General features: G+C 56.1%; 6 protein-coding genes across 6 annotated transcripts; 2 read left to right on the forward strand and 4 right to left on the reverse strand.

Annotated features, from left to right (window-relative positions):
• Positions 1-1,102: 1,102 nt before the first annotated feature.
• CHGG_08771 (uncharacterized protein) lies at positions 1,103-2,125 on the forward strand (the record flags this gene model as incomplete). The annotated part of the gene is made up of 3 exons (XM_001226697.1): positions 1,103-1,536; positions 1,671-1,693; positions 2,001-2,125. 3 exons carry the CDS (start codon positions 1,103-1,105, stop codon positions 2,123-2,125), a joined length of 582 nt encoding a protein of 193 aa, XP_001226698.1.
• Positions 2,126-2,612: 487 nt separating this feature from the next.
• CHGG_08772 (uncharacterized protein) lies at positions 2,613-5,095 on the reverse strand (the record flags this gene model as incomplete). Its single annotated transcript, XM_001226698.1, has 3 exons — positions 2,613-3,179; positions 3,237-4,763; positions 5,084-5,095. 3 exons carry the CDS (start codon positions 5,093-5,095, stop codon positions 2,613-2,615), a joined length of 2,106 nt encoding a protein of 701 aa, XP_001226699.1.
• Positions 5,096-6,329: 1,234 nt separating this feature from the next.
• On the reverse strand, positions 6,330-10,020 carry CHGG_08773 (uncharacterized protein; the record flags this gene model as incomplete). Its single annotated transcript, XM_001226699.1, has 5 exons — positions 6,330-6,414; positions 6,482-7,895; positions 7,967-8,226; positions 8,278-9,608; positions 9,658-10,020. The coding sequence occupies 5 exons, from the start codon at positions 10,018-10,020 to the stop codon at positions 6,330-6,332; spliced, it is 3,453 nt and encodes a 1,150-aa protein (XP_001226700.1).
• A 4,477-nt stretch (positions 10,021-14,497) lies between these two features.
• On the forward strand, positions 14,498-15,782 carry CHGG_08774 (uncharacterized protein; the record flags this gene model as incomplete). The annotated part of the gene is made up of 2 exons (XM_001226700.1): positions 14,498-14,770; positions 14,844-15,782. 2 exons carry the CDS (start codon positions 14,498-14,500, stop codon positions 15,780-15,782), a joined length of 1,212 nt encoding a protein of 403 aa, XP_001226701.1.
• Positions 15,783-16,712: 930 nt separating this feature from the next.
• CHGG_08775 (uncharacterized protein) lies at positions 16,713-17,384 on the reverse strand (the record flags this gene model as incomplete). The annotated part of the gene is made up of 3 exons (XM_001226701.1): positions 16,713-16,826; positions 16,889-17,134; positions 17,199-17,384. The coding sequence occupies 3 exons, from the start codon at positions 17,382-17,384 to the stop codon at positions 16,713-16,715; spliced, it is 546 nt and encodes a 181-aa protein (XP_001226702.1).
• A 3,527-nt stretch (positions 17,385-20,911) lies between these two features.
• CHGG_08776 (uncharacterized protein) lies at positions 20,912-22,033 on the reverse strand (the record flags this gene model as incomplete). The annotated part of the gene is made up of 2 exons (XM_001226702.1): positions 20,912-20,926; positions 21,041-22,033. 2 exons carry the CDS (start codon positions 22,031-22,033, stop codon positions 20,912-20,914), a joined length of 1,008 nt encoding a protein of 335 aa, XP_001226703.1.
• Positions 22,034-22,988: the final 955 nt, after the last annotated feature.

Raw genomic sequence — 22,988 nt, forward strand, 5'->3', positions numbered from 1 at the left:
CAGCCTTGACCTGATCGCACACCGTGGCCCCGACGCAAAGGGCATCTGGATCAACGAGGATGCCTCCGTTGGTACATACTAAACCTCCATCTCACCCCCCGACCAACAGAGTACCAACTAACAACCCTCCTCACCAGGCCTCGGACACAACCGCCTGTCCATCAACGACCTCTCCCCCGCCGGCAACCAACCCCGTACGCAACGCCCCATCACCCAGTGCCCATCCCCCAATGCACACACCCTCCCCACTCACCAAACCCCCAACCCTCCCACTACTTGACCCCTCTCAATAGGAGCATAGTGGGGGGTGCTTGTTTTGATGCTTTCGGCGGAGTAACCGTCGCCTGGCTATCTTCCGGTCGTTTCTGTTTGTGTGCATTTCGAGTTGCTGAGTGAAATAAACGTTTGAATTGCGAGAGTAAAGTTCATGACGGTGATATATCTTGGCTCGCATGAATTTGGCATCTACAGGGGTTGTACAAGTGGTTATCATGCATGGAAACCCTTGGTTACCACATGTTGTGTCCGAACCACCGCTAGTTGATGCATCGAACTGCCACTCGTGCCCACGTAGATGCCATGGGATCCGGGTGCCCCTGAATAGCGGCAACAACGCTTCTCTTGAGGCAACGTCAACGACATGGATATGGCTCGATAGGGTACCTGGGCCGAGTGACTACAGCTAACAAGCAAGAGCAACATCGTGTTGACTCCCCTTCGCACTATAATAAAGAAACAACAAACCCATAGCACTCATATGTCAGGACCTACTCTTGAATTTGAGGGCCACATTACCTACTCGTCCTTCTGAGGCCAGCAGACGCTACAAAGCAAATGGCAATTCCACCTCGCTTTGTGCGTAGTCTGCAGTCTAAACTCTGCACTTCCTACCATGACCTAGACCGTGGCGCACCGAGAGGAATTTAGCATAAAGTCCCTCGACCTGGAGAGCCTAGGTAGTTAGCAGGCATCTCTTTCCACTCCCGGTCGTCGAGCAGTATTCACTACACCAACCACCATCAGTTCATCACCAACAAAACACCAAAACCCTTACCATTTCCTACGCCGTCAACCCCCTCAGCCACACCCACAGCCCGCAAAAATGTCCACTGCTGTAGTCTACCCGGACCTAGTACGCAGGCTGCACCTCCAAGATAGATTTAGAGAACTCATAGAGGACGGCCACGAACTCTTCAAGGACCCCCAACTCCACCAATACCGCGAAGTCAGCGACCACGCCAGCCAATTGATGTTACAGGCCACCGAATGGTTCATGCGGATGGACAACGACAGGCCTGATATTCCCGAGTTTCTCCTTGACCAGATGGGCGCTGGACATACTGGAGTCGGGGGTACGCGTTATCGGGGACTTCTTGCGGGCAAACAGCCGCACAGCGGACAACGGAGCAACGAACAGCGACGCAATAAGCGACGAAGCGGCCGCGGTGAGCATGCTCCTAGCCATTGGGGCGGCGCGGGAGAGGGCGGGCTGAATTACGGTTACGGGTTCGGGGATGGTAGCGTTACTTTTGATAGGTACGCAGTTCACGGAAATGAGTATGGATGAGGCTGTACACAATATTGTTGGCAAAGTGAGACCTCGTCTGTGTTGATTCATGGTGCCCGTATCTGTTTCGTTCTTTCCCTACAACAACTCTCGTTGCTAACAGATATCGACGTTATAAACACATATGTACGCCTAGAGACAGGTGTACATATGCAGTATCTTACATCACATTGCCATAATGCGAGGCCCTACCGCGGTTTACAACGACCAGATGTGACGAACCTACTTCAGGACCCTGTCCTGTTAGGGTTCAGCTTCGGTTGAAGGTAGTCTCTCAAGGGTGTTTAGGTTCGGTGCAGCCAAAGGGTGCACAACAAAGACTTGTCTCAACAGTAGGCTTTCGAGCTTGTAGCGAACTGTAGTTGTGATTGCTAACTGGAGAACTCCCAGAGCTCTCCAGAACGGGTGACTATATACTATCTAGGCTTCCTAGGTACCGGCGTACCTTTTGCTGGGAACGTGAGGAACGGTGATCGTTCCTCTCGTTCCAGACTGGATCCTGGGAACGGTAGCCGTTCCCTTCGTTCCTCTGCTGATTGGTCTGAGACCCATTCTTAATGATTGGCTGGGAACGCTTCCCGCGCGTGCCCCCATCGGGGCGTGGTACGCGACCATAACCGTGACACCAGAGGTGACGAAAGAAGGCTGCTTAGGTCTGTATACTGGCACAGTTTTAGCACCCCTTCATGGGTCTCTCAGGGTCACACATGGCAAGGTTCAACGTCGAAGCGCAAAAGCACGGCAAACGATATTGCAATACACTACCTACCACCGTATGATATTCCTGAGTATCCCATACCGCCCACACAGCCGAGCAACCTTGACCCAACCAACCCCATCACCCACCCAACCCATTCCAACCCATATGATATACTCCGCTGCCAAATAAGTCATAAAGAGGCAATAACCAATGCAAACAGCCATCCTCCGCCCAAAGCCAGAAAGAAACCCATCTAAACCAAAACACCACCCACCAATAACACCACTATTCCTACATCACACCCCCTCTCCCCTCTCACTCACCATATCACCTCAACACGACTCTTCACTCCAACCCCATCCTAACCTCATCACCCACCCCCCAGCTCCCAGCCTCCGCCCCCGCCTCCTGCACCGCAATCCGCGTCTGGGTCGCCAGCGCAGCCGCATCGTCCTCACTACTCGCCGCAACACTGGCGCGCCGGCTCCGCGAGCTGCGGTGCGACGAGTCGGTGACGCGACGGCGCAGGGTGAAGCGGGCGGAGCGGCTGGAGGTGGAGATCACCGAGGCCGCGTCGTGGTCTTCGTCGCGCTCGTCGGCGGCGGTTTGGCGGTGGTGGTTGCTGTGGGTGTAGTTGTGGGTGTGGGTGGAGGAGGGTGGGGAGAGGGATAGGGAAGGCGAGCTGGGGGTTAGGTCGACGGTGGGGACGGCGGGGGTTGGGTTGAGGCCCGTTGGTGGTGGGCGTGGGACTGCGGACGCGGGGGTTGTCGGTTTGGAGGGGGTGGCGGCGCCGTTGGGGAGTTGGCGGACTTGGTCGATGTCGTCCGCTTCAACGAGTTCGGCATCGCGGTACCATTTCCTTCGCCTGGTCCAACGGCCCCAGCCGTCTTGGCCGCGCCGACCGTTCTGCCACTGTGACGGGTTAGTGTATCATTTGGTGAGGGCGGTGCAGGCAAGAAGGGAACGGACCTTGTTGTCGTAATACACCCATCCCATCCTCCCACCCGGTCCGTCATAATCCCAGCCATCCGTTTTATCATCGATCGGCGTTACCGCTTCGTCCTGTACCCCGTCCACCCTCCACCGGGATCCCTCGGCCCACTGCCAGCGCATGTTACTCCCGTCCTCCACCTCGGGTAACTCAAACTCGGCGCGCGGCGGCACGGCATTGTTATGCTCGTCCGTCCATGCGGGCCGCTCGTACCCAAATAAGCTAGTGGTCCACCCTATGCCCACCCAGCGCCGCTGGTTCTCGTAAATAATGAAGGTAAAACGCACGCCTGTGCCGCGGCCGCCGCGGGCACGGCGCAGCGCCTTCGTTAGCTCCGACTCTCTTGGCGACTTGGCGCCGCCCGGGGTGGAGGGCGTTTTCGCGTTTGACATGGCGGCGCTGCTCGTCGCCGACTTGGTTGCTGCAGTGGTAGCGGAAGCGGCCTCAGTAGTACCTTCAAAGGGAAGGCCGGTGACAAGGCTCAAGACTCGTCGGAGGGTGGCGCTTCGCCAGAGGATGACACGCGTTACGCGGATGACACGGGCGTGCCAGGTTAGGAGAATAGTGCCCAAAATCAGGATGACACGTCGCGTTGTGATAATTCGGAGGGGTGGGAGAGTAAGGAGGATCCACGCCGGAATGCAGAGTAGAATGCGGACGAAAAGAGTAGTAAGTGCCGGCCGGGTGGTTGCCGACGTCGGTGTGCGTTGGGTGCTGAGGAAGTCGGTCAACTCGAGCAGCGGTTCCAACAGAATGTTACACCTCGCCGTAAACTCGCGCAGCGTCTCGACAATCTCATCCAGCGTCTTCTGATGGCGAGTGTTGGTAACCTCCGATATCGATCCCTTGTTTCTCGCATGCCCGCTCGCCCCCCCTGCTCCCGCACTACCGTTGGCCGCCTTGCCGTTCTTCTCAGGCAGTCCGTCCACCGACAGGTTCTTGCTCCCACGAGATCCCTTGGCGCCTTTTGCCTCAGCGACAACTGCCGCACCGTCCGCTGTGCCAAGTCCCGGCTCGCTCCATCCGCTGCTGCTCAACGGGCTGAAGCGCCGACCATACATGCCGCCGATCAGAACAAACACCAGGACCAACGGGCCCGCCACGCGCACCACGAAATCCCCGTAGAGCACGGCCGCCCAGAAGCCCGCCAGCAGCAGGAAGCTCTCCCACGGATCGTTCGTGGTCCATGTTATCAGCCCGACTAGCCTGTTGAGCGGCAACAGAAACGGATGGCTGTATGCGAGCGCGCGAGTAATCTGTGGTGGTGTAGCAAGGAGGAGTGGCGACTTCTGGTGTACGAGGATGGTACTTCTCCTCTTCGCGGCCGAGGTGGCGCTCGGGGTGGTCGCGCTCAACGTCGCGGGGGAGAAGGAAGCGTAGGTCGGGGGCGGCGCGCCCGAGAAAATCGTGGAACCATCGCTACGGGATGGGGTGGATTGATGTTGCGATTCCAAGGGATCGCCGTGCTGCGTGAGAGGAGTCGACATGTGCTCGAGCCACGGTTCCTAAAGTCGGGGCAAGTATCCCGATTAGCTGTTGTCGATACTGGGCCGCTCATGGCAGTCTCGAAAGCTAGTGTGTATGATGAAGCCACACGGGACTTCCGGGGATGTCGTCATGAGATGTTTGGTTGTCTTGGGATGGATGCTGACCGCTGCCGGATCTCATGGATGCCAGGGTCACAGGTCGCAATGGGAAGTTCCGTCCCTTCAAAAAAGGCGCCGACTTGGTCGGAAAAGATTGATGGCGGGGAAACGGGAGGATTGATGGGAAAAAGCAGATCGATAGGGTCTAGGCGTAAAAAAGCAAAGAGGATCAGACTCACAAATGCAGCCATGAACTTAGCTTGCCGACCGTTGCAGGACGTCGGCTGGCTCTTCCATGTGTGCCTGTAATGGCTTGCGCGCTCCCTGTAATGGTCACGTCATGGGTTGCGCGCCCAGACGTCAGCCAGCTGATGGAGAAATGCCGATCTAGACCCGAGGCCACAGAACGAGCCCGTACAAAATGGTAAAATGACAGGAGAGTGCTGTGCACGCAATGTATTTAAGTAACGGCTGCGATTTTAGATGCTAACAAAGAAAAAGAGGCACAAGAAGGAAGAAAAGAAGTCGGCATGTGCAGGCAGTTGGATCTCACGTGGCGGGTAATTGTCCGCTCCTGGCAGTGCCCAGACTGGGGTTGGGCCCAAGTCGTTGCCTGACCCCGCTGCCATCCCCCGGCTCGGCCGGGGAAAAATCACATGCAAATTGGTGACACGGGAATCGGAAATCTCGAGATGCAAAGCATGCCGTGTCCCGTGCCATCCATGATCCGTCGCGTGGTTAGGTAATTCCTTCTAGACGGCCGCCCAGACCATTGATAAAAGCAAGCCTTGTATTCTAGGGTTATAGGTTATGGCAGCTTGGAATGCAAGATAATGAGTCAAAGCCCCTCACAAATGCCTATCCTTAACGCCCTGACTCGTAAAATCATCAACAAAAAACCGGTGTTTCCAGCCAGTGTTAGAAATAAAGTACAGTCCAAGAGCATTGAGGACCACTCCCGCGAGGTATAAACAATTGATTCCCGATTACAACAATGTATGTACGATCGCCTCCTAATATCCATATATAAGACCGCAAGACGCTGCAGTCAAAAGCAACCCATCCATCGTTGGCCCCATTATCAACTCCCTCCCTGGTCCCATTTCGGCCTCTCGATTTTTGAAGCAAAACTCTGGTGAGGAGCTCTTCCACTAGAACCTTAACTCCTTTGACTTGTCTCTCTAGAGACTCATCCCCTCCTGGCCGGCCCTCTTCTGTTGAAAGTCGAGAAACCCGAGCATGGCGTTTGACACCTCAAAGGAAGTGACAGTCTTGAACCACGGATGGCTGATCAACGATCACTGGAGGAGGAGAGCATGCAACTCTCTCTGTAGTTGCTAAAAATATCCCAACTGTCGGCAGGATCTCTTCGAAGGAGGTCTCGAATTAGTCGATTTCCGCCGCGATGGTGGAGCAAGTATATTGAGCCTGCAGAGGCAGAGTAACCCAGTCGCTCTTGTCGTCATCGCCTAGCCGCTCTCGGAATCACTTCAACTCCTCCCCAGCCCTAGGCCCAGCCGACAACGGCGTGGGCGTCTGGCTGGTGAATCGCCACTTGACCGAGTCCAATCTGCCACCGCCATCATGTCAGCCTTGCTCAATCTCATCAGAAAAAAAGAAAAAAAAGAAAAACTCACGAGAACCCCGGCGTCGGACACTCCACCGCATTATTCCACGAGCTCAACCGCTTACACAGCCTCCTGGCATGCAACGCGCCATTCTCCATCCCCCTCGCCGTCGAGCGCGCCTTCTCCAACACCAGCGTCTGCGTCTTCCCCACCCCACCACCAGCACCACCAACCTCACCCTCCGCCTGATACACCACCGTGACCACACAAACCGCGCCCCCCTGCACCGACACCCGCTCCACGCTCCTCACCCTGCGCGGATCGATGCGGACCGCCACGGACGCGTCCGACGGCGTGGTCAGCAGGCCGCTCTGGTGGTCGTCGATCAGGCGCAGGTACTGGCCGGCGTGGGCGGAGCGGAACAGCTCCGTGTCGCCGTCCATGAAGCCCGCGAGGTCGAAGACGTCCATGGTCGGGAGGAAGCCGCCGCCGCTGCTGCTGCCGGTGGGGGTCTGGGCGAGGGTTGGGGTGAGGGTGGGGGTTTCGGGCTTGGAGAAGTTGTTGTTGGGGTTGGGTGAGCCGGTTTTGTTGTTGTTGCTGTGGTGGCCGAGGGCCGGGGAATTAGCCCGGGTGTTGCTGGCGCTGGTGGTCGGGGTCGCGAGAGGGGTGGTGTTGAGGTGGAGCATGGATGGGAAAGTCGCTTGGGGAGGTGGTAGTTGGATCGGGGGCGGGATTTGGTCCCGTCGCTGGCTCGGTTCGGATGCCGCTGTTGGTGATGGTACTTGTGCTGGTGTTGGTGATGGTGATGGCGCTAATGTCGGTGCTGGTGTTGATGATGGCGCTGATACTGGTAGAGGCGCTGGTGCTATCGTGACATGTCTATTCGGGCCGGGAGCTGCCGACAACCGGATCTCCTCCGCCACTGGATCCTTGTACTGGGGTAGCTGTACCGGTGCGGATCCGGCCCTGTTGTCCCTCAATGGCTGAGCAAGCTTCGCGGTGACGCCCGATAACAATGCTGATCGTGAAGGGGAACCGCTCCGCATAGGGCCTGAGGGCAGCGGTCTTCGCGCATTGGCCGGCCTAGGCGATTGGGAGTTCGGGCGAGGCGCCATAACGGTGGGGCCTGGGAAGTCCTGCAGAATATTCTGCAGGCTGGCCGGGCTGGGCTTCCTCACGTCGTCAGGGGCTTGTGTTGGGCCGCTGTTTGGGGGCATGTTGGGGTCAGCCGGCCGCTCGGGCAATACCATGGAAGGCGAGGTGTGGGCCTGACTGGTGGGGTGTCGGTTGCTGCTGCGGGCATGAATCTTGAACACCCGCTTGTGGCCCCCTCCTGTGCTCGACACCGAACCGGCCCTTGACGGCGGCTCGGGACTCGCACGGGCACTCCGTGAAGCGGTGCTATCAGCACTACCGCCAGCATTGATAGCGGTGAATCCGCTGCGCAGCGGCCCTTGCAAACCAAGCGTTGAGCTGCAATGTGCTGCGCAGAAGGGATGTCGGCAGCCCCCCGGATATCATCTCCCCTAGAAAAGCTGGTGCCGTTGGTAGAACCCGAAACGCCCCTGCTGACGGAATCCCGGTCGGAATCGCCGTGCATGTCCCCTGCGTCCTTCATCTCGATGTCCTCTGCCGTGGTGTTGATGGGCGGGATACGGGGTCGTTGCGGCGCAGCGGTGACCGGCTGGCGCAAAACCCGGGTGACGTAATAGTTCCGAGCCTCTCGGACAAAGGGAATATCTCGCGAACTCGGGTCCTCGAAGTCGAGATTCGACAAATGGGCTGACGCCACCCACCCAACACACCACATACGGCTATCTGGGTCAGTTGGGTCTTGAGCGTAAGAACATTACGGGAAGCCTTACCAATCGGCGCTCTCAGCACACAAAACGGGGAATTCCCGTTTCCTCTCCAGCGGCCCACCGTCCTCATAACCCTTCGCCCAGCTCTTGATACCCGTGATACGACCGCCTTCCTCGCGATACACGTAGCACTTGGGTGGTTTGGGCACGCCGAGCGGCCGCCCGTCTTCCGAGGTCTCCCGGAAAATGCCCGTGTCCGCCAGCTTGCCCATCAGGCCGGCTGGCGTAATGTCGTCCCACGGCAGAATCATGACGGGGCACTTCAAGTCCCCGCCACTCGTAACATAGAACTGGCAGGGGAGGGGGTTGATGATGCCGGCCATGCGTTTGCGGTGCAGCGCAGCTTTCTGGGAATTCAGGGGGTCGAGAGGAGGGTATCCCATCTCAGCGCGCCGCGTCTGACTAAGATTGTTCGCGTTGAAAGCCTTGTACCCATCTTTGAAAGCCTTCAGCACTACTTGATTGTTCTGGTTCGCTCGCTCCTTCGTGCAATCGACGACCCGGTGTCCCAGCGTCTCGATGGCGGTCGCATGCGCTTTCGACATGAAACCATGCTGCGCGCTCGCTAAATGTTTCGCCGCGCCGCGAAGGGGATGCTCACCGAAATGCACTCCATGTTCATCACACCTCAGGATGTAGAAATCACCGGTCGTCGGGGGATACTGAACTATGACATGCTTATATGAAGCCGGCTTCTCGGGTGTGCCGTAGACCTGGGCGAACGTGATGGTCCTTTCGCTCCTTTCATCCTCCTCGTCACCGGCCAGTGGGGGCTGACCAGTGCTTGGCTTGGTGGCCTCGCTGGCGCTCTCCAGTTTCACGCGCTTCGCGCGACTCGACTGCGCGGGTGAGTCGTAGGTTGGCTCACCATTGGTTTTCCGTTTCAGGTCATGGTCGAACTTGGGGCTTGGGGATGCGGAGACGGCGGGCTGTTCGGTGAGGTTATCCTGTCCTGGGATCGAGGCCGGACCCGCTGGTGATCGGAGGGCAGATGGGTGCTCTTGGTCTGGATGGTCCCGAACTGTGGGGCGGGGGTAAGCCGACGGGGTTGGCGTTTCTTGGCTGTGGCCACCGTGATTCTGCGATGATCTCGCCTGTGCATCATAAGCGGTGGTGGTTTGAAACGGGATCTGCTGCCTATCCGCCTCCGTCGGGGTTGGGGTAGGCAAGGGGGTTCGCTGGGGCAGCGATGGAACCTCGGCTGCAGTCGGTGGCGCGGGAGAAGTTTCAGTGGAAGTGGATTGACGAGAGATAACAGCCGCCGGAACTGTTGTTTGAAAGGCATCTGACGGCCCGACCGGAAATGCCGGCCGATGACTTGGGCTCAGATCGGGCTGGTACAATTAGCAATAACCCGAAATATGCTGGGCAGCAATCACTTACCCCGGCAGTTATCAAGGCCGTAATAGCCGTGAAGAGTTCTGTGTCGTATCTTTGCCTCTGCTCGTCGTAATGTTTCCTTCGCTGCTTTGCCCTTTCCTGGAACGTTTGCCGTAGCGCTGCGATTTCCAGATCCCGATTCTTCTTCAGAACTGCCTCCATGCTCTGCCGTAGCGACGGCTCGATCCCGGCGATCCCTGCTAGCTGCTTCTCAAACTGTGCGTCGATTGCTCGTGACCCCTCGTCCACATCTGCGAGTGCCTGCTGCTCCTGTGCATCGTACTGGCAAACAAGCTCATCGATCTTGTGCTGTATCTCGGCGTGGTCGGCCTCGGCCTTCCTCGTCTCAAGCAGCAAACCCGACATCTTGAGACAACTGCGATGCGACCATGCGCTGTCTGTAACGTGAGCCTAGGTAAAAGACGGCGATGGTCTCGGCAGCAGATTAGGTACCAAGCCAAAAGGGACACGGGAAATTCAGTTTATCTGGGCCCGGTTTGGGTGATCTGGAGGCGGGGTCTAAAATGTTAGAGATGGGTAACAGTAAACAGCCGCGCCGCACAAGGGAACGATAGGAAGGTTGTGTGACCGCGCCTGGCGACACAAGGTGCCATAAAGATCCAGCCGCTACAGGCCGGGCAAGTAGGTGGAGGCCAGGAATAGGTACGACCAGGGCTGTCAGCTTGAGCGAGGTACGTATCTTACGTACGGAATGTGAGCTTGCGGCGCTGTTTTGCCCTTGCCGCTCGTCTGTGAGGGCGTGGTTTGAAAAATGCCCACAGAATCTAGTGGGAAGGAACGGGGTTCAAAGTCCGATTCCTGCTGCACATTTTCTGGATTAGGCAATGCACAGCCGAGCGCAAAGAACTTTTGAAAAATAAAATAAAGCCAAAAATTGAGGCCATGGGACGGGATGGTGCGAAGGAATGAGGTGCCACTTCACTTGAAGTAAAGCATTTTATTCATTCTCGCCACAATAGTGCGGTAATCAGTGGAAGAAGGAGTCAACTTGGCCACACACGCAAGAGAACGTACGGGTTTTGTCCGCAAACGCCAGCAGCCCGACTAGAGCCTTCATGAGTGGCGACTCGGACCGACACAGAAAACGCGCCTCGGTAACTCGATCGGAGAAAAGATCAACAGTGGGCTTTGCTTACCTCTTGGACTTGATATTATAAAACAGCGTGTACTCGTCTTCCACGTAGCTGAACGCGACCGGGGCGAGATGCGACTGGAGCCGACGATGAAATCGTGGATCGCGTGTGGATGGGGTTGGGGATATGGGGGGGATAGGTGGAAAGGTGGTAGAAGGAGGCAACGTGGAAGGAAATGGTCGAGATAGCCACAGTTGCTTATTATTAGAGCTTGGCTAATCGCGCCAGTAAGGGGCTCGGGAATGCGAGTGAGTTCCAGGTTCCTCTACGGCCGCCCCCGTATCACCCTGGGCCGCTAGGAAAGTGGACGGTAGTCAGCCGGTGGGAGGTGCCGTGTACGGGATTGTAGACCACACTGTACCGGGGGCGCCCAGCCTGAGGCACGGTGGGGGGCTAGGCTCAATTCTGAAGGCTGGCGCGGACTAGCGAGAAAAACCATTGGGGCTGGGACCCAGGGAACGAGAGGTGTGACAGGGATTATGGCAGCGGTATAAGATTAGCACGAAAGGTTGCCCACCCGGTGTTAGCAAAGACGGGTAGAACGCCCGGCACGCCCTAGCATCGGTGTAACGGAAAAGCAAAGACGAGATTTCCTGTCAGACAGACAATCTTTACAACAAACGGGTCATTGCACACACACACACAACCAGCGCGACGGGGCAACAAAACTCGTAAATCGAGTGCGCGACATTGCGGGTGCCGTCAGGTGGCTGTTGGTTGGTTGGTTGGTTGGCTGGCCGCTCTCGTTAACTCTAGCGAGTAGCGAGCGACTTGAGATCGTTGGGATGGACCCTTCGTCGGGCATTCATGATTCATTCGCGCTTGTAGCCCGGGGGCTGATGCTCGGCGTGTGTGTGATATGTCCCATGCATTTGGCTCCGTGGACACGAGGCCCCTTGCACTTCCAGGTTGGGAAAATCCGATCATCCATGGCTGCCGAGGCGCCGGGAACCCACCATCGGCCGTTAGTGTCCCTCTCCCTCGGATAATCAAAATCCTTCCACGTTCGGGTTCGGTGTGTTGCGCCGAAGCCAGCGGCAGACGATTCCTAAATAAGAATCTAGAAGTACCCAAGAAATGACTGGCTGCATCCTAAGGGAATCTCGTTTTTATCGCTTTGGATGCGCATGCAACCCTGCGTCCATAGCGACCCTAGAAGGACACGGTCAGGTCCGAAGTGGTAATCCACCCGTACAATGCATGTAAGGACGTATTGTATTTGCTCTTTTTTTTTTTTTTTGGTTTTATTTTGGTCTGCCACGAATCTCTTTTACATCCATGCTCCAGTTTCCCAGTTTTTAGCTAAGCCCCCACCCGCACCACGCCATCGCCCTCCCCTTACAAAATCCGAGTCTCCCTATCATGACTGCGCCAAAGTTATATTGGCTAGATTTTTTGGCGCTTTTCGTAATTAGTGCGTCGGTCCACCAAACAAGTGGCGTCGCGCGTACAAAAGCGCACTTAGTGAGCACCAGCGGTGTCGCAGCCGCCGGTGGCTTCCGAAACACAGTTCGCTGATCGTAATCACCCCCCAGTCGTTCCCAGTCTGAATCGTCATCTGTTTCATCCCTGTATCTAACCCGATTGCTCTCCCGCTTACTCATTGCTCACATACGAATACTTGGTACGTTTGTGGGAATAGCAGTCATACGTGGTAGACAAAATCTACTGTGGTACGATTAGAGATCAATGGGATTATCGAGGTGGAGCTTACGTTCGTACCCAGACCGATAAGCCGACCATTATGCATCCTCTCTGACTCGAACATTTCCAGTTTCAATGACAAATCATCGGCGCGTGCATAAAACCGCATCGATTTACTCTAGGCCACATGTGACCGCATTGAATGATCTACTGTCGACGTCCTTCCCATCGAGCAGTATCCGTGATTGGAGCCTAGACTGGGGCTAGCAGGCGGGGTGGCCTACCCGCATCGCCACCTCATTGCCAATCGAGCAAGCAGAGCGCAGCAGGCAATCTTCTTTGGAGGGGGCAAATGAGCCCTCTCAAGTCGCCCTCGTGCCTACGTGCCTACGTGCCTACGTGCCTACCAAACAAAGTCGTCATACACCCGACGACGTTCAAGCTGCGGCCTAACTTACCCAACGGGAATGACCTCCCTCTAGTGACCCCGACGCGCGGCCGAAAGGCGGTTACCGTTACGGTGTCATAGCATCTAGGCAGTCAGGTGCTGTACAACGCCCGGTGCCGTCTCGATAGTGGAGGGGACTAGCGATGTAACACAAATGGCACCATTCGTTAGACACGGAAGCCGGCCAGTCATCAGCACGGAGCCCCCAATCTTGCCGAGTCCATGTCCAGCTCGGCCAATTCGGACGGGGTGATTGATGAAGGAAATGACGACAAAATGAACAATGATTCGCACTCGGGCACCCAGTTCGGAGTCCCAGTCCCCCACTGCACTAGGCAGTCTTGCAGTCTTGCAGTCTTGCAGTCCTTGCATGTTTGCCATCACCGCCGCCAGGAACCACCGCATTCCCTGCGCGTGCAAGTTGGTCCTGACTAGGACATTGCACATCGGTCAGGGGTGGTTGGTTGACTTGGTTGTATGGTCCACAGTGCGACAAAGTTCGGGTGGCATACGTTGGAGCTGTAAGTAACCGCGCCATCGGCTGCCGCCAATGTTGGCGGACCATGGGCCGAGCATTCCCGCTTGCGTTGTTGGCGGCCCCTCTAGCCCGGGCGAAGAAAGCGAGATAAACTGTGGACGGTGAAGATTATCCGCGCATGGGGCCCGGGCAGCCTATCACGCCAGCTGAAATCACCCAACCGGTCTTGGCCAGGGGGGGGCTCTGCGAGGCCGGCTCGCCGGGTTGTGGCACTACTTTCGTACCATGCGCTGCTCATCGCTCGATTCGTTATTCCCAGCCTCCATCGAGGCTCGGACGATACCGCAAGTAGCGAACGGGTTTCGGTGTTTCAGACTTTCAGCTGTCCGTTATCCGTTGCGTGCCGAGCGGGAGGCCGTCCGATTGATGAAAGTATGAAACCTACTCCAGCAGCCATGGAATTCCCGCCACCGTGAGCATTTATTTGCGGCACTGCCCTTTGTTGGTGATACAAGTTTTGGTGATGGCTAAAAGTGGCCGAGTCGAGGCCGTCCCAGGGGTGGGGTTAAGAAAACTTGGAAGTTGGACATCACCGTGACAGGATTATGTTTTTGTCATTTCGTCCTCGCCGTCCTATCGTTGGCTATGCTTGGCTAGAAATAAACACTTTTTTCTCCTTAGCATCCCGAATAGAAATCGGGCAAGCTCGTGGAGATAAGTAAATGCAACCTCATATCACAAGACCAGACTATAACGCGACGATACTGTTTGATGATTACCTTGGTATTGCCTTGAGTCAGCGAGCAACGAGTTGCTCGCTGTTTAACTATCGTGAAAGATATCTTGCCAATTCCGTCTTTGTGGAAAGCGACCATGGGCGACAACAAACGAAATCAAGCGGACAAAGGGGCTCGACGTGACGGAAAAGACAAAGGGCGAGACGTGGTCCTTCAGAGCCTCATTTAATGCTTGCATCCTTCCGTACCAGTTCCCAACTTTGAATACCATCCACAGCTTTGAAGTAGCTTGAACACTTTTCTCGTAGCGTCAGAGAGAATCTCTACCTCAGATAAGAAGTGGTTCCGTTTATGGAATCCCCGAATATCCCCGAGCGGCGTGATGACCTCCCCAGCTGCGGCCAGGGCGGCACAATCCCCCTGCAGACTGGTCCCTCCCTGTAAACAGGGCAACCACGGTTTCTACATCGATGCGAACGGCGAGCGTGTGAACAAGACTATCGGGAAGTATTACTTCACTGAAGACGCACTCCAGCAAGATCTTGCAGCCCTCAAAAGGGGGGAGGCGTACGACAAGGATGACTTCTTCAGAAGGGCAAAGGCATGGTACAAGGCCGAGATTGACCGGAATATCCACTTCGAAACTGTACAACAGGTAGGTAAATATAGAATCCCGTTGGGGGCTAAAACACGCCGTGGCCTAACCAGCACGTTACTACCGTGAATAGGAGATGTTCCAACCCGCCTCCAACTCGGCCGTTTCGAAACACGTCGTACATAAAAACGAAACTCCAGCGTCGCCGAATAAAGATTTAGACTTCGTTTCCCGTCGTACAATCGAGACTCGATCTCAAACGCCAACCCGAATCCAGCCCGTCCGCGCCGCAAAACGGAAAGCCACCACACTGCCCCCGACCAAGCGGCCCCCACGACGCAACAAGAAGATGGAATCGGAATCCGGACGAGCAGTGAGATCCACCGCAATTCAGCCAGGGCTACAATCCGTCAACTCGCACAGACCCAAAACAGAAACCGAGACAAGAGGCGACTACATCCTAGCCGGATACGACTGGGCCCAGTTCCTCAACGGCAACCAGGGCGAGCACCACCCTTCACCCTGGTCCTGCGTGCAGCTGCAGGGTCTTGACGTGGCGTATTTCTGCATGCGGTTGGAAAGGGTGGTGGAGGCACAGATTAGCGAGCTTCTTGCCGAGCAAAGCCTTGGGACGGATCATGAACCCAGACGCAAAGAACCCGACAAGCGCCCCGCCGCCGCTGCCCAGGACTCCTCCGCAGGGATGAAAGAAGCCATCCCAAATCCCCACGGCGGCAAGGCAAAACCACAAGCACCAGTAGCCCCTCCAGCCTCTATTCCTGACCACACAACAACTCACCCCCAAATCCAAATCCAAACCCAAACCCACCCCAACCCCAACCCCGTCCACAACCACCACCACCACCCCCCGCCGCCGCCGCCACCAACCCCCTTCTCACCCGCCGCAGCCCTTCGCCCCAGAGCGAAGACTGGCGAACCACCATGCACAACCATTAACACCATCTTCACCACCCCCACTTCCACCCACCACCCTCACCCGCCACTTAAACCCCAAACCTCAGCATCACCATCAACATCCACCACCACCACCAACCTGAGCAGCCTCCGATAGTTCACCGCCGCGCCGAGCAGAACCAGACCCAGACCCAGACCCAGACCCAGAATCAGACCCAAACCCTACAGCAGGCGGCGGTGGCGCCCGAGGCCGAGATGGAGATCAGCCCGACGCTGGGCCAGTGGCGGTGGCAGCGGCGGCGGGGGAGTGGGTGGGGGGATCTTTCTGGGTTGGGGTTGGGGTCTGGGTCTGGGTTGGGGCCCGGATATGGAGATGGATATGGAGATGGATATGGTGGTGTAGGTGTAGGTGTAGGTGCGGGTGAGGGGGGGATTAGGCTGGATATAGAGAGGTCGCCGGTGGTGGTGGAGGTTTCGGGGTTGCGGTTTGTGGTGTTGTTGTTGTTGCCAGCGGCGGTGGCGCTGTGTTCGTGCCGGAGTGTCGGGTCGGAGGTGGAGGGTTTGGGGCCGGGGCCCGCGGGGTGTGGTTGTGGTGGTGGTGGGAGTGGGAGTGGGAGTGGTGGGCTGGGGGGGTTGGGGGCCAAGGAGGGGGTGAGAATTTGGATGGTGTGATTCAATCAATCACTGTGATTGAGGTGAGGTGAGGTTCTTTTTTTATGGGGCACTGCTTGGGAGGAACGGGGATTTGGACTGGGCGAGATGGGGGAAGGATTTGGGCCGGATCTCTGGCGTCTTGGTTCTTGTGGACGTTGATCCTGCGTCCAGGCCGGGATGCGGTAACACGGGTATGGCGTTGTGGGCATGATTTGTTTCGAAGTTGTTTTATTCTATCCCAACTGTGGTCTCAAATCACCCGGCTTGTTCGTCCCCATGCCATTACGTACTCGATCCTCAACTTCTGTCAACGAGTGTTTGCCGATCGTTCCTAATCTGAGTTGCCATCCCTCGATGCGCTCCTCCGGTTTCCCGGATCCCTTCTCCGCAGTGTCGGGGATTAACCGCCCGAGGCTTACCCTCGCACTCGGTTTTACGAGAACGTCGTAATAGCAGTGCCGATAGTCGCTTTCAAGCCGGCATAGTCAGTGCTCAACGCAGCGGCAACGCTGGCCTCGAGTGTGCCAATGATGCCCAAGGCAAGCGTCTACCCGGCGTGTCAGAGAAGTCGTCCTGATACAAGACGTTAAAAGCACTGTGGCAACTTACATCAACCACCTTCTCCACCGATCTCAACACGGCGGCCACGGGTGGTCCAGCAAACGGGATCTTTGTGATGAAGCCGCCCACGCCGATCAAAGCATCTAGCAGCGTCTGATGTGTCTTGACAAACAGGCGGAACGCATCGGCGATGGCCGTGGCCTCGACACCGGTGTAGTTAGCCCTTGGGGCCGGCAGACATGGCACTGACATCGAGAGTGGCCGTGGCAACAATATCGCCGAGGCCGAGTATGACTTTCTGTGTTTTGTTTTCATGTCAGCGGTAAGACGAGGAGGCGCAAGGGTGATAAAAACGAACCGGCCATGGACCCTGGCCGAGAATAAGCAAGGGGGCATTGGCTAGGGTGAGTTCCTTGGCTGGCTGGATCAATTTCTGGGACTTGACGGTGAGAACTTGGATGTTCTCGACCACCACGGTTGCCTTCATTTGGGCGAGTGTCACTGAGCCTAGAGCGGCCAGTACGGTGAGGATGGAAAAACGCATGTTGACGGGTCTGGTGCTTGAGCTGGATGACTACCTGGACCGTTAAGGTACGAGCTACTCGACTGTCTGATGGTTGAGGATACTTCGAGTGAAGTTCGTATCTGCAATAGCTTTTCCTCCTAGAAACACAGTTGAGAAAGCAAGGCTATATATATGCTTGAATATATTATTTCCAAGGCACTCAATTAAAACATGGTAGCCCTTGGGTTTATTTCATGCCACAAGCACAGTGACAATGTAGTTGACTCAGGACAAGCATTGCTGAAGACAAATGGATACTTCGGGTGTTCCCAACAGTCGACATCGGCTTGGTATTACGATCGGAATGCTCGGAGAGACCCGGGCTAGTTAACACCGTATTGGAAGGGTTGATTAGGGCCTTATCACAACAGAAGAAACAAGCTAATGGGATTTGATCGCGATGAATTGACTTTGAAACACAGTTGCCATGTGGTTGAAATTCGTCTAAGACAAGGCCAACCCCAAAAGCACTGGCAACGGGAAGGCCCGTTTGATTGATTGGGTTAGTTGCTATAGAAATGGCAAATGTTGGGTCCATTCTTTACTTGACTCTGCTATCACTCCTGCCTCTGGCGTTTGTGTTCGCCTTGGGTAAAGGCCAGGGCCAAAGGCTGGTGTTTGCCTCCAGCCGGCGGTATTACTTCTCAGTGGCGCCGGGTCGACGCCTTTGGGTACTAGCGGGAGCACAGGGCTGACACTGGAGGGTCGTTCGAGTTCGCCTGCTGCGGGAATGCCATGGCGGGGATGCCACACAATGACAGCTGGCCTGCAGCCTGCAGGCAACAGGAGTGACATTGACGTGGCAGTTGATCTTAGTACCACTTGTGGCACCGTGTTGCGATCTCTATATCGAAACAGTTACCTCACCGTTACTCTCAACCTCTAGGATTGCTAATAATGGTTCACGGCGATTCAGAGTTCATTCAGACCGGTCTTCAATCCTGATGTCATGGCTTCCCGTGTTTGGCAGCAGGCAGCCCTCTTCCGCCACGCCAGAGAAGCCAGTCGAAGCTATCAGCTTTTTCGACCAACCATAGACTGATGATGGTCCACCGCGCAGGACGGAAGTGCGGGGGGCCACCGAGACAGACCGTGGATGAGCTTGTCTCCCACGAGCTGCAGCTGCGAGTTTGGGGGGCTTGGCTTCCATGACATGGAACATGTGCAGAGTCGTAACCAGCTTATCAGCTTTCGGACTTGCTCGGTACCTACTTGGGTCAAACAAAAGAGAACGAGACTTCGCGTCGTGCCCGGTCCCGGTAATCGGAGCACCCCGGCTTGGAAATTTCTTCCGTGAGTGTTGGTTTCTGCGATACCACATTACTCGATAGTGGGAGGCACCAGTCCGAGATCAGCACCTCTTCCGGCTGGTTGATCCTACACAGTAGGGGAGACCACCTGTTACCAGGATCAAGATATCAACAATTGCACCCCCTCGTCTAATGAGGAGTATTGTATGCCACTTCGGTCGCGTTGGCGCTGGCCGCTGAAGGAAAATCCCTGGGAATTTCCGACAAGTGGGTCGCTTGCCTCGGGGCTGCACGAGCAAGAAGCCGATGCTGGTTCCGCAGAAATCCCTCCCAAGGAGAGGATGGGTTTGACTGCACGAAGGCAATTCTTCGGCCGTCACCGGTGACACACTAACTCGTACTTGGGCACTTGGGCCAGGGCACGCTAGGGCAGATTGGCCGTGGCGACCGGAAGTGCTGAACCCCGTGCACACTGACTGGACACGCTTTACGCACAAATCTCGCAGGCGGGCGCAGGCCTGCGGTGGGACCGGGTCTCAGTTTGGCGCGACCAATCATCTCAACCAGGGGCAACCTCGGGTGGGCCCACAACGCAGCTGACACAGACTCAACCACTTCAACCGAAGCGCCATTGAGCTCTCAAGTTGGCAGGCGGGAACGCCACGGTGACAAGGGCGGCCTCGTGGGACTGTGACTGCTGCGGGATCCTCCTTTGGTTCGGCCCTGCAGTCATCATCCCGATAGCCTATGGTGGTTCGAGGGTGGTCCAGCAGCGACGGGCAAGTTCTACCATGTACGAAATAGGTGTGACAAACCTGGTCATCGAACCTGCCGGCTCTGACCGCTGGCTGGCGTGGGTCGTGAGTGGATGCGGCCAAGGCAATCCAACCCGTGAAGGAAGGCACAAACCACGCACCGCACAAACCACGCAACATCCAAGGCAAGAACTGCCAAAGCTGACCTTCTGACTTGCCATCTGCCTGGTCTATAAGTAGCGGGGAACCCTTCTCCATTCCACCAACATTCTCCATCCACACACAGCTCCATCTACCTCCATCAAAGCAAAACACCAAACCAACTATCACTTTCCACCAACTCAACAACACAAACTCAAAATGTCTCCTTGCAACTGCAGCGGTTCCAAGTCGGCTTGCAACTGCGGCTCTAGCTGTTAGTTTCCCCGCTGGCTAGCCAGTTTCTGACTGATCATGCTAACCTCCGATTACCAGGCTCTTGCTCCGGCTGCAACTAAATTTCCCCTTTCTCTCTAAGAGACAAGGACGCCAACCCACCCATCTCGTCGACAGCCCGAGCTTGACTTTGCAACACCCGGGTTTCTCTTTCGGCAACATGGTTTTGGGGGCAAGTTGGTGTTAATATGGACCTCGTTGGGGCGGAGGACGGGGGGACGGATTTCATGATTTATGATGTTTGATGGAATGCACGAATGAAGAAGAACTGCAGTTCTGGCCAGTCGTTTCCGAAATGATACTTCGCTTCATCTATTGAGTGTGATGCCTGTCTGTTTCCTGATGTTGTGATACTCGTACATGATGTCGTTATTTGTTTCCATCTCTTTCCAATCTGCCCCGAGCTCTGGAAGAAGTCGCGATCCACTATCCCCGTTTAGACCTTCTCGACAATCGCCTCGCTGATTACAATCAATGAGAAGCACGTCCGCAAACTTTTGTTGTCAACCCAGGTGCACTCCTACCTAGGTAGTACTAAGCAACCTACCCGTCGTCCCATGATGATGACATGGCGCGTACCGCTGCGCTCGCAATTGAACTCCTCGCGCCCATCGCCAAACGACAGAGTCCCCTCCTCATTCCCTCCCATCCGTTACTAACGCACCAGGCGAAAACTAGAACCCATCCTTCAGCTTTATTATCTCATAGCCCCAAGCCGCAATCGACCAAGAAGCGGGTATACCACATCGCCCGTCGAGAATGCGACCTGGGAGCGAGTCGTACTTGAAGTAGTTTATATTAATGTTAGAGAATGATATCCGTAGTACGCCCCCCACGACCAGAAGGACAGCAAGGGTCTTGAAGGGCCCTGATGTCACGACAACCCTCAATACAAGAAGCTCCCAAATAGGCCGTGATTGAGTTTGGCTCCGAGCGCCCCAGCTAGTTCCCGCGCCAGCAACTCGGGAGAGAATGGCGTCGCCCGGGTTATCGCGAGGGTGGAGGGGATGTTGAAGGACCACGCCAACCCCTAAGGTAACCCGACTTTGGGAAACATGAAGGGGAGTTAAGCCGGGTAATCCTGGGCAAATTTGTAAAGGTATCTATCCAACACAATTCTATCGAAAGCCCCTCTACTCTAATTCCCAGCACGACTTGACCATTAGATGGGCACCACAATCTTTACCCCACTCACACCCGCCTTCAGCTTGTCCAACGCGGCGTTCAACCCATCGAGGCCGCCTCCCTCGACCTGAATGCCGGGGCTCGGGACCACAGCCCCCGACTTGAGATTCTCCTGCAGCCACTCGTGGAAACACCCGTACATGTGCCTGTCCCTCTCCGCTTTGTCCCCCGACGGGAAGTTAAACTTGATCTCAGTGTTGTCAAGCGTCGGGTGGTCCGGGAGCAGGACCGGCGAATGGGCCACCCGGGCCGGGGCGTCCCCCTTCGTCTCCTTGAGAACGTCCAGCGTCGGCTGCAGGCTGTCGGGGACCGCGCAGTGCGCCGTGTGCAGCTTGACGCCGTCTTTCTTCACGGCGGCGACGATCTGCGCGACTACGTCGCTGTCCTTGTAGTCGAAGACGGCGTCGGCGCCCAGCCCCTTGAGGTAGGCGTGGTGTTTGGGGCTGGCCGTGGTGTAGACGGTGAAGCCCAGGATCCGGGCGGTTTGGACAGAGAAACTGCCAATGCTGCTGGCGCCGCCCCAGATTAACACGCCCTGCTTGTCCTGTGGGGTGTGCCTGGTGCTGATCGGGATGCCGATGGTGGTCCACGCGGTCAAGGCCGTCACGGCGGCGACGGGGAGAACAGCGCCCTCCTCGAAGGAGAGGGCATCCGGGAGCGGGACGGCGGTTTCGAACGGGGCCAAGGCGTATTTCTGGAATGCGCCGTAGTCGGGCGAACCGTTTTGGTAGAAGGGGGTAACAAACGCGAGGACGCGAGTGCCAGGAACAACCGTAGTTACCTCGGAACCCACTTTGGCGATGACACCGGCGGCGTCGCATCCGATGACGGCGGGGTAGAAGGGTATCGGTGGGAAGTTGGTATCGCGCTGAAGGTAGTCCATTGGGTTCAGAGCGACGGCCTTGACCTCGATGAGAACGTCGGTAGGGCCGGGCTCAGGGGTGATGCGTTCATCGACCACTAACGGACCGCCCTCCTTGAGGAGAACAGCAGCGGAGTGCATGGTGAATGTTTACTCAAACAATAGAGCGACGTAACCTCGATCCTGGGGATGTGGTGGACCAGTATAGCTCGATTCATGTATTCTTGTATGAGAAACAGAAGATCAAGATTCAGCTCCCAGCCCCCTTCTTGCCATTCAGAATTCAGACTCAAGCCCAAGGTGGAGTGTTCTGGGGAGTTAGGGCTTTCGGGCTCGAGCTTAATCCCGGGTTAGCTAGCTGGTTTACCCGGTCTTTCCCGTTCTCGTTGAAAGTCGATACCCTAGGTATGCCAAGATGATGGGGGCCGTTTGCGAGGTATTTACGCGATTCTATCGGTTCGTTTCCTTTACAAGGAAGCTGTCTAATGAGCGGTGTTTTGGGGTTTAATGACTTTTATTTGGATGACATGGTCGGTGGCCCGGAATTGCAGAACACGGGCAGAAAGACAACATGACGAGGGAAGCAGAATGCGGTCTCGAGCGCGGTCTCGGTGTGTGTGCGCCAAAAGGGGCCTCGCTGCAAGGGATTGAACCCCAAGCGAGCTGAGCCCGCTGAGAATGGATTGTAATTTTTAGGATTCGTCGTTTTGGTGTTGACTGTCGATGTTTCACCAGTCTATATCTTGGTGGCTTCAAGCTTAACATAAAAACGAAATAAGCAAGAAACCCGGAACTTTCTCATTCACTCTTAGCCGCCCGGAGCGTCACTCTCGTGATGCGAGTGGAGTCTTCACTGGATGGAGAAAGGCCTCTTGCCATGTACGGAATGATCCATGGGAAGGGGTCGACCCAGGTGTAGGTAGGTGCTACTTGGGTAGGTAGACATGTGGTCAAGTACTATCTGTCTCCGTTCCGGACTCCCTCTCTGTCCCGAGTAGCATCAACAAGGGTATTTCGAGGAGCTGCATCCATCAGCAACACGAAAGGAAAAAGCGTAATAGCAAGCAACAAAACCAAAACCTGACAGGTCAGCCCA

Source organism: Chaetomium globosum, genomic scaffold (assembly GCF_000143365.1).
Source record: "Chaetomium globosum CBS 148.51 scaffold_6 genomic scaffold, whole genome shotgun sequence".
NCBI classification, from domain to species: domain Eukaryota; kingdom Fungi; phylum Ascomycota; class Sordariomycetes; order Sordariales; family Chaetomiaceae; genus Chaetomium; species Chaetomium globosum.